The sequence below is a fragment of the Bufo bufo genome, chromosome 5 (genome assembly GCF_905171765.1).
Source record: "Bufo bufo chromosome 5, aBufBuf1.1, whole genome shotgun sequence".
Taxonomy (NCBI): domain Eukaryota; kingdom Metazoa; phylum Chordata; class Amphibia; order Anura; family Bufonidae; genus Bufo; species Bufo bufo.
The window spans coordinates 496,891,263-496,905,787 of NC_053393.1; the positions used below are offsets into that span (position 1 = coordinate 496,891,263).

At 44.4% G+C, this 14,525-nt stretch overlaps 1 protein-coding gene across 11 annotated transcripts in view; it reads right to left on the reverse strand.

The window, feature by feature from the left end:
- The window catches only part of PARD3 (par-3 family cell polarity regulator), a 600,009-nt gene that overhangs the window by 234,807 nt on the left and 350,677 nt on the right, over positions 1–14,525 (reverse strand). For 4 of the 11 annotated variants that reach the window (XM_040434286.1, XM_040434284.1, XM_040434281.1 and 1 more), the window contains 3 exons: positions 10,475–10,664; positions 4,553–4,713; positions 141–185 (listed from right to left, as the gene is read on the reverse strand). In XM_040434286.1, coding sequence (XP_040290220.1) covers positions 141–185; positions 4,553–4,713; positions 10,475–10,664 — 396 coding nt within the window. The remainder of the gene's footprint in view (positions 1–140; positions 186–4,552; positions 4,714–10,474; positions 10,665–14,525) is intronic. The other 7 variants (XM_040434289.1, XM_040434285.1, XM_040434278.1 and 4 more) reach the window with 4 other exon arrangements.

A 14,525-nucleotide genomic window follows, 5' to 3' on the forward strand; every position in this document is an offset into this window, starting at 1 on the left:
TCAAACAGTGCAATTCTGCAATGAGTGCTCTTAACAGTGAGAGAGGCGCGCCAGCCTTACAAAGGTCATGCAACGTGAACGGTACTTCTGCCTTAATCTGCTTCGACCCGCATTTCTATAGCAACAGCATAATCTCTTACCTGCGGTGTGGTCAGCCATTGCACTGATCTTAGTCTCGTCAGCTACTGTTAAAAAGGTAAATGTAAGAAGGTTAGCCCGGTTAGTGCCCACATACCACATGCAGCAAACAAATGACTGGTACATTATTAATATGAGAAGTCTCATGCAGACATTATTCCCCCACCCCCACCCACCAAAATTAAACTTCTCCATGCTGCAAACTGCAGGCCCACAAGATATTAATGCCGTACATGTTAGCGTCACTTTATAAGAATTAAAACTGTTAATTACTTGCATTGTTTGCTCATGCCACAAGCACATCATGTCTATCACCCACAGAACAGCAGAATGAGGATTGCGTCTCGTCTAGGACGGTCCGCTCATTACAATTAATTGCTGCATGATAATAATTGCATTTGGAGGAAATCCTTGCATTTCAGTCCTGGTTGATGTCTGTCTGATGCCAGGCCTTGCCCCTTTGGTGTATGGGAAATCAACTGCATGGACGTGCCTGCAGGCGTCAGACCTGTGATGCTGTAAATGATGGAGCGAATGTGACATGACACTGCCCGCAGCCAGCAAAGTGAGCAGAGGGAGGTGAAGGAACGGGGCCACGCCGTGCGGAGCCAAAGCCCACACAGCTATGAGACAATGAGTCCAGATGTGGCTGTGCAAGGCTTAGGCTTAGTATGGCAGATGAATTACCGGAGCTCCGTCAAAAATAGCTTTATAGAATAAGGGCGCTGTGTGTGTGTGTGTGTGTATATATGTGCGTGTGTGGGGGGGTGCCCTTGTCACTAGACAGGCCATATACAGTGATATAAAGTCACAGGGAGTCATTTATTAAGCTGAAATACGCCAATATTAGATTTCAGGCGCAGATTGCCAGGTCTAAATACGTGGGCGCGGTGGGGGAGGGGGCAGGCCGCGAGGCCCGTCTCATTTACCATTTTCTACGCCTCTTTTAGGAGTAGAAGACACCAAGGATGCCGTCTTACATTTAGAAGCAGCACTGGATACGCCGAGGTTATGTAGAGGCCGGGACCTGCACATAACATCGAGGATCAACCGCCAGCTCAGGGGCTTAATTCAGACCGGTCTTAATAAATGACCCCCGCAGTGTAATACTTAATTACACAAATAATACATTAAAAGGGGTTGCGCCAGGTTCTGAAGTTATTCCTTATTCACAGATAACTGATGGGTGGGGGTCTGCCAGCTAGGACCTCCACCCTGTGCTGCCGCTCCATTCATTGTCTATGGGACTGCCATGTGCACTCAGCCCAGCTTATAGCATGTGTATAGGGGGCGGGGGGGGGGGGGGGGGGGGGGCAATGTTTTTCAGGGGAAAAAAGTAGACTCCTTTCCTGTAATTTCCACTATGGGTAGAAGAGATGGAAATGTACTGCAGGATAGCAGATTAGTTTACTGAACATGCACTGAAGGCAGGGTTTAGGTCACCTGCGTATTAGTGGGTTAATTCTCCCTTTGCCATAATTCAAGCTACCTGCACACGTTGCGGATTATGTGCGTTTTTTTCACGCGCATTCTTGTGCAGAAAAAACGTAGCGCAATACAGCACCAGCAAAGTGTATATTAGACAAATCTCATGTACACTTTGCTTTCTTCTTCTATGCGGAATCTGGAGAGAAATCTGCAGCATGTCCATTGTTTGCAATTTTGGGTGCAGATTTCAACCTTTGCAGTGGAGAAGGGCGAGATCTACGGCCAAACCACATCAAGTCCTAAACCAAAAACTGTAAGCAAAACATGCTGCTTTTGGTGCGGTTTAGGGTCCATTCACACATCCATAGTGTATTGCGGATCCGCAAATTGTCGATCCGCAATACACCCGGCCGGCACCCCCATAGAACTGCCTATTCTTGTCCGCAATTGCGGACAAGAATAGGACATGTTCTATATTTTTTCGGGTGCCACGGACAGGAAGATCGGGGCCCCGCTCTGGAAATGCGGATAGCACACTGTGTGCTGTCCGCATCTCTTCCGGCCCCATAGAGAATGAATGGGTCCGGATTAGTTGAGGAACAGATCCGGACCCGTTCTACGGACGTCTGAATGGAGCCTTAAAAATGGAAAAGTACAGAAATCCGCATTGAAATTTGTGCTGATCTTCTGCCCGTTTATTACCCGCCCCGTGTGCAGGTACCCTAAAGCAGAACCCCCCCCCCCCCCCCCAACCCCCTTCCAGAATCTTTGAATGTTTAGTGCAGATTATTTGGGCACAGGTTTAGCTTTTAGTGCCACTAGCAAGGCAGGCATCCGTGCGATGTAAAAGAGTCCATTCCCGGCATAATTGTATCCAGCCACACTATTGATTGGCCTTATTATTACATCTCAAATTCTACATTGTGAGCCATTTAATCTTATTATCCCAGTGAAATAATACCTTGCTCTCCACTGGCTGGCAAAGTCACATTGCTTTCATAAGTACTCTGGCACAGACAGTCAATTAAACTAATAGCGGCGGAGATTAAATCGAAAAGTAAACACTGTGTTTCAGGAGCTGCGAATCGAATGTCAGACTTCGCCCGGGTTCCTGAGCATTTCCAACCTAATATGTAGAAATCTGCAGTGGGATCTATCAATGTCTGCCTGTGCTGTTAACACACGGCTGCTTTTATACTCACACAACAGCTCGCATAGGACTGCAAGTCATAGACAATTTTTGCAATCAAACATCTATATAAAGTTCGAACAAGCAAATCCCGAATGGAGAACTACCGGAACGGTTACATTTATCACATACGAACCCTACAGGGTTGCAGGAAATTTATGCTCGCCATCACAGGACCTTGATACCCTTGAGTGGATTGTGACAGCTTCTCGAGACGTCATCGACTGTATTAAAGCTACTATAACAGGGGCTTGTCCTGGCATATGGTGCCTTCTACAGCCCACCAGGGTTAAATGGGTTATCCAGGACTAGTTAAAGATGTCTGCTTTCTTCTAAAGCTTGGGTGTGGTAATTCAGCTCAGCCCCATCCACTTCAAATAGAGCTGTGCTGCAATACCAGGCACAACCCATGGACAGGTGTGGTGCTGTCTCTGAAATAAGGCAGCCATCTTTTTCCAATCCTAGACAACCCCTTTAATATCAGAACTGTTTGAGTCATCAATCATAGGTCATCAATACCACATTGGTGGGGATAGGACTTCTAGCACCCTTGTCGAACTGCTGTTTAAAGAGGATGCAGCTGCCCGGTAAGCGCTGAGGCCTCCTCCTAGGCCTAATAAGTCACAGTCATCCGTCACATAGCTTAGGCGCAGCTCAGTCCCATTCAAGTGAATGAGCCTGAACCACAATACCAAGGACAGCCACCGTGGACGCTTGTGAGGAGGCTGCGCTGTGGCCCAATCAAACAGCGGATCAGCCTGGGCGCCAGGAGTTGGATCCCTGTCGATACGATATGGATCACCTTTTCTAGAGGATCGGTCATCAATATTAAACACTGAGACAATAAATAAATAAATAAAACTAGTCATTAAACGGGTTTTCTGAGACTTTACTACCGATGGCCTATCCTCTGGAATGGTCATCAGTATCTGATCGGTGGGGGGTCCACATTTTTGTAATTTTTATGTACACCCACCAAAAAAAACTAATAAAAATCAGCGGCATGTTTCTTGATTATATGACATTGTAAGCATTTTTTATTGCATTCATTCAATAAGAATTTAAAAATAAAATAAAAAAATCAGTGGCATGTACCAGGGATATCACATTCAGGCCGCCGCCTGTGAGTGCGATATTCCACAGTCTGCCCGTCAGATCATGCCGCTATGATCCAGTTCATCAGCTGGGAGATGACGACCTTTGAATAAATCCCAGTATCTGCTTATCACAACTCACAGCAGACGTCACATACACGCAGCCAATGCTTGCCCAACTGCTGCATATCCCATCATCTGGCAGGGCCCGCAGGATCAAAAAAAATAAAAAAAAGCCATTTACAGAATTAATCTACCCACTGAGTGAGGAAGGAAAATGCTGAGCTCTTTTATCTGTGAAACTGTCAGGAAGAATAAATCCCATCTTCTTATGTTATTCTTATGGTTTTATGGTAGGCAGCCCTCATCAGACTTCTGGGAGGCAGCACCTTGTAAACCCCTAATAAGGGGCATTAACATTCCTGATACCGTACACGACCACATACAGATAAATGGCGATGATGGAAATATTACACTGGAGGAATTTTAATTAGAACTATTAGGAATTATCTCCCAGGCACTAAAAGGATGCTCAGCTGCCGAGAGGGGATCAAGGCAAATTCCCAAAAGAACACGAATACGGTGTAATGGGACGGTCCAAATCGAGAAGACAAAACAGCTTCGGAATCCTCTGCAGCAGACACGAGGGGAACGTTGGAAGTTAATGCGACACTGATTTGGTATAAAAGGAAGAAATACACACATTTTTTACCTAAATCCATGCTTTTTGATTTCCGGGTTTTAACAAAGTCCATTTGACTGGCGTCTCCAAATTGCTTGGTGCGCTTTTCCGACATGCTCTGGCGTCCAAATCCTTCTCTCTGGAAGGCAAGGGACGGATCTACATCTGGGCTCAGAGTGCTGCTGGAAGGAAAATGAGATACAAAGACACTGAAGAACTAAACTCAGTCATGAAAAACACATATATTACATGAACGCGTAACATTCAAACAACTAACAAAGAAGGTAAGGATCAATGGCCCGCTCCTTCTAGGTACTGCTAAGGGGTCATCGATGGTTGTCAATATAAAGGGAATGTGTCATCAGATAATGACCTATTGTTTAAATCGTGTAAAGGTTAAACATTTTAAAATATTATTTTAAATATTTAAACAAAAAAACACAACATTCTGTTTGCACACTGGCTACTAATAAAGACACCACTTCTTGGTCTGCACAGATCCCTTTACTGCAGTTACCTGCTTATCATCACAGGCAGGATTAAAATGACAGATATCACCTATATACATACGACAATAGGTGATTGTACAAGGAAAGAATAGAGAAGCTTTAACAATGACCTTTGCACAGGTCACAGCGCCTAGAAAACATTCCCATAGAAGTCAATGTGGTCCCCTCCTGACCATTGTGTCTATGGCCCATAGGGCTGTCGTAACGTAATTTTCTTAAAGCTTTCTAAATTCTGTTAAGAACATCTCGGGCAAGATGACCACCCCCTATAATCACGTTCAGGAAATAGAATAAATCTGCAAACAGGAAAATATGTGTCGCTATCGGGCAGAAAAATTACATTCCCTTTAAAGTGAACGGATCACTTAATAACTCTATACTGAAACGTTCTTTTTCTGCAATCTGTTATATTTTCTAATTAGGTATAAAATATAAGTATTATGGGGCAGCCATCTTGCGTGTACGGCTCCCCTGAGCTACGGACAGCAGTGGAGAATTTTGCTTCACACATAGATATGAAAAAATCTCAGTCAGAAACCAACTCAATGAGTTCTGTGTTGTCGGCATGCTCTGTACTAGGTGTAAATGTCACTGTGCAGGGAGGGGGAGGAGCTGAGCTCACAGAGATGACTGCTGAAAAGCAATCTCTACAACAAAACACTGTCCGTCTATTGTGAAGCTCAGCGGCCAGGGAGAAAAACTGCCCCATTCACACAACCATATTTTTGCTCACAATTATTTCACCAGGGGCTGCAAAAAAATGCATATAGCCCACTGTGTGCTGTCTGCATCCGTATGTCCATTCTGCAGGCCCTAAAAAAAAAGGTAGAACATGTCCTACCTGCAGACAAGAATAGGCATTGTTACAATGGGTCAGCAAGAAAAAAAAAACGGATGCAATAGGGCCTCGTCCATATTTTTGGCTGACCCCAGAATACTTACGGTCGTGAGAATGCACCCTTATGCCCCATTCACACTATGGTATTTTTGGCCCACGTCCAATCCGTATTTTTCTCAGGTTGAATGCGGACCCATTCATTTCAATAGGGCCGTAAAAATGCTGACAGCACACCGTGTCTTGGCCGTTTAATTAAGAATAGGCATTGCTACAATGGGGTCCGCAAAAAAAAAAAAAAAAGGATGTAACATCTGTATTTTTTGCAGATCCACATTTGCAGACAGCAAAACACATAGGGTCGTGAGAATGCACCCTTACAAGGAGATTCCAAAATTTCCATTTATTTGTGACTATTGTTGAAAAAAAATAGTAAATTGAATTTACACAGTTGCATGTAACGCCTGCAGAGAAACATTTCTAAGTGTCCTGAAAGTCACCTTGTCCGGCTTATTGCTGAGCACTGTCATTAAGCTGCATCCCACCAGCACATTCATCCCTCTGCTTTCCAATTATTAAAATATTCATCGGATTTCTGCAGACGCATATCTCATCCGCAACACTGATTTGGGAGGGGACTAGCCACCCGGTGACCCTCCATATTATTAACATTCCTAATATTAATCCCTTCTTATTGCGCACTTTGTTTTCATAATATTTTCATGAAGGATTAAGGAGATAATGTCATGCTGGACAGAGTACATTTCCCTCCGTGATTCAGAACAGCTGCCAGGCTTGTTTGGATAACCCCCTTTTGTCCATGGTGAATGCTCCAAGTCTCTGCCTCTGAGCGAGAGGTTGCACAGAACATGTGTCTCCCCCTCTGTCTGTCTCAACCCGCTGACTGCAGGAAATTGCACCGCTCAGTCTGCGAGCCCTGTTTTTATTTTTAATGGCTGTTTATGTCGAACTTTTTTATGGAATATTTTCTAACGGGAGAATTTTCCTATGATCTATGTGAAAGGGGTTTTCCCGAAATCAACACAGCGCTTGGCTATCTTGGTAATACCCGTAGACTTTCAATAGAGCGGCAGTGTGCAGGGGTGGAGTGGCCACGGACCCTACAAGGCTACTTCCCCGTGGGCCGATGCCAAGCGGGCTTCCTGAGGGCTCCTCATAACACTACTCTCCTGACTCCTGAATTCAACTGTACAGCCACCCTGAGGCAACTGGAGGAGGACACAAAGTGACCACCTAAGGGGGCAGTTTTTGGGGAGGTATTTTGTGCTGCTGGGGCAGTATTCTGTGATGCACTGTTGCATTTGGCCCCGCTGGAGCGGTATGATGTCCACTTGTGTTGGCCCTGTCTTCTGTTAATTAGAACCAGACTACAACATGGGGCCAATTTAAGTTCCCAGTCCGCCCCTGGCAGCATGTAAGCCTGACCGACGCTCTATTCAAATGGGGACATGGACTCGTGATCACAAGTATCTTAATGATTGGACATATCACCTATCCAGTGTCCATTCTGGAAAAAAACAAACTTACAACAAAAAGGCATGGTTTTATTTCAGTGCGGAAATTGGAAAATGAAGGCAACATCATTTAGCCATTCAACATCCAAGACTGTCTGACTAATCCTTGCAAGAACCTCACAGTAACATCTTTCTTGCCATATAACACACACAGGGACGGCAAAGGAACCCAAATAGCCCAAATTTAACCTTCCTGGCAAGAAAATCAGGTTCATCGCCTCAGTGGAGGTCTACTTTAAAGTGAAAATCCAAGTTATTTTTAATTCCCAAATTTTGTGGCAATCAATTTCTTATTATTTCTTCAGAATTGTGCACTTCTTTTTGATACAGACCTCTAAATCCACAGTATCATCTTAGAGTAAAATGATGCAATTAGGGCTGCAGCAAACGATTATTTTAGCAAACGAGTATTCTACCAATTTTTACGATTAATCAAGTACTTTAATAAGAAAAAAAATAAATTAAGACTGTTTTCCTTTATAAAAACTCAGACCCCCTGCCATCAGTCCCCAACACCCTTTGTTCCCCCATGTGTGATCAGCCCAAGTGCAATAGTTCCCCCCAGTGCCATCCGCTCTGTTCCCCACCAGTGCCATCAGCTCCGTTCCCCACCAGTGCCACTAGCTCAGTTCCCCACCAGTGCCATCAGCTTTCCCCCACCCCAGTGCCTTCAGCTGCACTCCCCCAATGCCATCACCCCCTTGATGCCATCCATTGCCATGTTCCCCACTCCCCCAGTGCCTCCATGCCATCCATTGCCATGTGATGTCCTCCACTGCCATCAGATCAGCCCCTCCATGCCATGCCCCCACTCCCCCCAAGGCTTTCTGCCCCTCCATGCCATCCATTGCCATCAGTCCCTCCCCCCCAGTGCCTCCATGCCATCCACCATATTCCCCACTCCTCCAGTGCCATCAGATTAGCCTCTTCATGCCATATCCCCCATTAGTCTCCATGCATTTCCATCCATGTCCCCCAGCCTCATCAGCCCCTTCAAATCACAGGTGCCCCCGCCCCCTGGCAGATTTGGGACCCTGCTAACTTATACTTACCTTTTCTGGCAGTGCGCTGACATGGACCGCATCTTCTTCCCATTTCCCGGCAAGCACTGGGCGGGACCTGACGTCACACACATCATCAGCCAGCGCGCTGACGATGTGTGCATGTAAGGCCCTGGCAGCGCGGTGCGGACAGGAGGCCACGAAGTGGTGAGTGAGAGGATCACATGATTTAAACGAATCCTCGAGGCAGGGAAACTGCATTGAGGATTTGTTTGCATTGATTACATCGATGAGTCGTTGCAGCCCTAGATGCAATTTTGGCTACCAGCAGCTGCCACGAGGGGGAGCTTACTGCACTATGGAGCTCAACGTATATACACAGTATGCAGTAAACACCTAAGCTCCCTCTAGCCATAGTATGTGTATGCTGAGGATTTGGAGCCTGGAATCTGAAAAATTGTGCTGTAACTAGTCTACCACAAATAGGAACGGACATTCTTTTTTTCTGCCTTAGGATGGAATCTGTTAATCTTCTTGGTTAAACATGATTCATCTTTGTCAGTTCCACCAGCAAACAGTTCATGTAGACTGAAATTCATTACATTAAAATTCGGATGAGATACAGTACAGAAGGAAGCGCTGTCCGCGTGCTATATCTTTATACAAGCGGAGACTTGTGTAAAACAATTGGTTTACTTTTTTGGAGTACTTTTCTATGACTAATATGTTTTTACAGTTCCGAGAACTCATCGAATGAAAGGAACTGCAGCAATTTTAATATCCATTTAGTAAATCTACTGATTAAATCCAGCTTTAACATATGCAGAACACCAGAGACTGCAGTAGTCCGGAAAATCCGAAGAATGCAGATCAACCACCATCACGGACATTTAGCGAATCTGCATGGCCTCCCCTTTAGTTAGAAATGCCTATTCTTGTCCGCAAAACGGACAGGAATAGGACATATTCTACTTTTTATGTGGGGTGCAGAATGGACATACAAGTGGCCTCTTTTGCGGCCCCATTGAAATGAATGGGTTTGCATATGATCCGCAAAAATGCTACAAACATTAAGCAGTCTGATCCTGCGGTCTTCCTCCCTTTGCGTATTTGCTAGACTAGCAGGAATTAGGGCACAGATGGGCGGAGGTATGACTGCAGTTTTGTAATTTGCTCGATTGTAAGCTGTAGCCATAAAACCATGGCTGTATATTAAAACTATTCACAAAGTTAAGTAATATATTTTATTTAAACTGGAGCAATAAAAAAAAAAAAAAAAACAATGGCCAACATGGACACAAGCTTTCAGAAGTTGGGAAAATAAATAAATTACTTCAGCCTCCTTAAGCTGACCGTGTTGTCATATGTGGTATGTGACTTACTGTGGCTGAACCAGAGCCACCTACCACACATGCAGCTACGTCCGGAGCAGTACCGGGAAGGTGCGCTGCCGCACTCATTTCTCCACAATCTTGCTGATCTACTCAAAGGAAACTCAGGAGAAGACCCCAACGGTAGGAGCTGCATATAATAACCCTCGCTGCTTCTGTTAATTATCACTACAGCCTTAGGAGGTGGCTCCACAGAGGGGATTATTTTGCTTATTGATGTACATAATTACTAGGCTTGCAAATTAATGCATAATTCCCCAATTACGCAGGGAGGACTGCAGTCTTCAAGACTGTCTAATAATTATCAAATTCATGTCGACGATCATCTCTTTGGGTATCATTATGCTCGGAAAGCAGCACAAACCTGTAAAACAAAGCAGAGTCTATAGGCAATTTGAAGAACGATACTGGTCTCGTGGCTGCAACACTACAACCTCCATCATCAATAATTAGTGGATTATCACACTTGGGGATTTTTACCCAGCAGCAGACTATTTAGCCAAGACTGACAATCAAAATTACTATTTTTTTTGTGGACTGCTTTGGGACAAATCCAATTTCCTTTATTAGCCTCTGTACTACATTTTTAACTGAAGTGAACCAGTCTCACACGCGGCTTGGCATTTTAGAATTTGTGAAATGGTAGCGGCATCTTTATCAGACAATACCCACCTCTCCGTAGATTCACTAGCTACGGTTTTGGCCCAGGCGCCAGCAGAGTCCGTAATGCACCCTACATCATCGTGAGAGCTGGAAGACGATTGGTCGGAGAGCTGAGGCGGCAGCGGTAGGGCCCTGTCATCTTCAATGATCACAGTGTCATCGTGAGGCATGTTCACTGTTGGGGATAGCTGGTATTTACCTGTGCAAAGAACACACAAACCATTACGTTAGTGGAAAGTACGCTTGATTAAGCAGAAAGCTGTAAAGAGTCTTCTGCACATTGTCATTTACTGCGAGAAAAATGCAAACGTATTTAAAGGGAACCTGTCATCAACTTTATGCTGACCGTTCTGAGAGCAGTATAAAGTAGTGACAGAAATGCTGATGTCAGCGGTGTGTCACTCATCAGCTAAAGGTAAGTGGTTGCTGAGAACCAGCATCATAATCATTGCAGCCCAGGCCTGGAAAAGAGTCACATCTACCTGAGAAGAGTCCTGGTTATTCATGAATTCCTGCTCTCCTCGCCCATCTGCTGATGACTGACCGTCTTCTACCTAGTTTTCTCCCTATCTCTCTAGGAGAGACCTGACAATCATCAGTAGATGGGCGAGGAGAGCAGGAGATTATGAATAACCAGGACTCTTCTCAGGTAGATGTGACTCTTTTCCAGGCCTGGGCTGCAATGATTATGATGCTGGTTCTCAGCAACCACTTACTATTAGCTCATGAGTGACACACCGCTGACATCAGCATTATAGTCCCTTATTTATACTGCCCTCAGTTAGATCAGCAGAAAGTTGATGACAGGTTCCCTTTAGGCTACTTTCACACTTGCGTTCAGAGCGGGTCCGTCTGCGGTCTGCACAGACGGATCCGCTCCTATAATGCAGACGTTTGGATCCGTTCAGAACGGATCCGTCTGCATTATAGTTCAGAAAAAATTCTAAGTGTGAAAGTTAGTCAGACGGATCCGTCCAGACTTTACATTGAAAGTCAATGGGGGACGGATCCATTTGAAAATTTCACCATATTGTGTCAACTTCAAACGGATCCGTCCCCATTGACTTACATTGTAAGTCTGGACGGATCCGTTTGCCTCCGCACGGCCAGGCGGACACCCGAACGCTGCAAGCTGCGTTCAGGTGTCCGCCTGCTGAGCGGAGCGGAGGCTGAACGCTGCCAGACTGATGCATTCTGAGCGGATCCGCGTCCACTCAATGCATTGGGGCTCTACGGATCCGCTCGGGGCCGCTTGTAAGAGCCTTCAAACGGAGCTCACAAGCGGACACCCGAACACTAGTGTGAAAGTAGCCTTAACTATGTGTCAGCCTTAAAATTCTGCTTGCCTAGAACTTGCAAGGTAAATGCCGGTGTACTGTGTTACCTTTACGCCGCTAGATAGAGCAGACTATTGTTGGGAAGGAAGCGTTCCTTCCTGACAAAAGCCTGCTCGTCAGTGAAGGAGACATTTACATGCAGCAATCTCTTCCACAGTATTTAATTGCTAATCCCATCGCTCAAACCCATACAGGCAGCAATGCTATGTTAAGAGCCGAAACGTTGCATTTTTGTACATATTTGGATTAACTTAATAAAAGATGCCATTGAGGGAGATGCTGACGTCCGGCTATAGGATAGGTCATCAGTATCTGATAGGTGGGGGCCTGAAACTTGGGACTTCCGCAATCAGCTCTTTGAGAAGGGACCGGCCCCTGTAGTAGCACAGCAGCCTTCTCTGAGCTCACCAAGCACAGCGCCGTCTATCCACAGCGCCACCATGCTCAATACCATATATCACAACTGATAAGTTTGCCTGCACCAATTTGAGAAGCTTTGAGCATATACGGTCTTAGACAATGTCCTTCAATGTGGCTTTCACAACAGCAGAGTGGCTTCAATAACTGAAAACAGCAAATACACAATAAGAATTTCTATTCAATAATATACCTCGACATTACGATGCACCAATATTACCGCCATGAGCATCAACAATGATGGTTCACCCTTTGCGCCGCGGTGAGCAGTTATGTAGCTCCCCTTCTGAAACTTTACTAATAGGGAGAATAACAATTGTCTCATTTATTTTGATTACTTCATTACACGTTTGAACCCCCTTCCTTGATATCTAACATAATAATCTTAAAGTGGTCATTATAGGAGATGGGAATAAGCGCTAATGGCGAGGTTACATAATAAAGGCTATTACTGATATAGATAAGAGGAGGCAGAAGTCAGAGGCATGGAGGGTCATCATAAAAGCAAAGGTTAGTCTTATGTTTGGAGAAATAAAAAATCAAGCCCTGGAGACACGTTTCACTGCTTGAAACACCATTGTACAAATAGCCATTTATCAAGTACTGATGCGGACAGGGATTCATGAAAATTAAAGCATAATATCTTTTTTATTTCTGTGACCGAAAATTACACGCTCAACTCGCTTCTTCTTTCTCACTGTCTATGGGATGTAATGTAATTTTAAAATTTTTATTGGAATTCACCTTTTATCAATGTATTAATATGTGTAGATCTTGATCTACTTGAGCTTAAAGAGGGTGTCCAGGATTAGAAAACATGACTGCTCTCTTCCAAAAACAGCATCACAAATGTCCACAGGCTACGGGTGGCCTTACAGCTCTGCTCCAGTAAATGGGGCTGAACTTCATTTCCAACCTATGGAGAGATGCGGTGCGGTTTTCAGAAGAAATCAGTCATGTCCTGTACAATCCCTTTGATTCTTCACACAAGCATTATGGCTTTCAAATTAAAATAGACCCAGCAAATGGTAATGGATCCCACTGACAGTAAAAGGGGGTTTCCAGTGGATTGTTTATACTGATATAGAGACTCATCTGTACGTGCAGTTCAGTCTAATTCAAGTCCATTCTCATCTCCAAGAGTGGAGGGGGGGGGGGGGGGGGGCTCAGATTTCTGCATATCCATATTAATAGAGGCCATCAGGGCTCTAGTATTTTTGCTTGGAAGAACAGTGATGTTGGCTATTTTATTTATGCCATCAAAAGTACCTAAAAAAGACAATATAAATTACCAATGCAAGCGTGAGCTAAGTTTTATTCTTAAATATCTATTCAATGACTAAGCCGAATACTAAAAATAAAAAATGGCCCATCCTAATTTGATAAAAACACAGGTCCCCAAGTCATCTGTGTCCTAAAGCAGTGTTCTTCAAATCCAGTCCTCAGGGCCCACCTGCTGGTCATGATTTGAGAATATCCTGCAGAAAGAATACCTGTGGTAAGTCCTGGAGCAGTCCAGCGCCCCACAAGCTCACACACCCGTCTGAACAGATAAAACCGCAGATGAAGGTACTGCGCGACCGAAACGTCTGGTTTATGAAAATGTTCAAATTATGGATGAGATCACTATATGATAGATTGGGCAAATGATGAGATCACTATATGATACAAAGAAATAAATCACCTGAAATTGCAAATACTGAAAACTGTGTGCCTCAATTTTACTTCCATGTATATTGGCTGCCTGCAGCCCTTGACCGGCACCAGAGTGCGGTTCTCAACCTTCTTCAAATTCAAGTCCTGGAGCAGTGACACTAATTATTTCAACTGCTCAATACTAAGGAAATCCTGAAAATATGACCAACAGGTGGGACATGAAGACTGGAGTTGAAGAACACTGTCCTAGAGGATCTGGCTACAAAGTCACCTACCAAGGCAACTGGAAGCAGCTTCTCATATTAAGGAAAATATAAGGAAAATTACTTAAGAAAATTAATGTAATAATCCTAACCAAACCAACTGGATGGGCAAAACATTGTGACCAAAGGATTTTAGCATGATGCCCATCTTATTATTACACTGGTGGGTACAACTGTACAAACTGATAAGCACCCAAAATAGCCAAAGAGCACTTTCTATTTTTTGGTAGTCGCAGACAGTACCACAATATAAAAGAAAAAAAATAGGAAGTTTGAGTCAGCACAACCTGCCTGTAGGTGCAGATCACTATGGCGAAATACATACACAAACGGGAAATGCAAATGTTATCGCACACTACATCCAGCACTCTGCCCTCCATGCTGGAT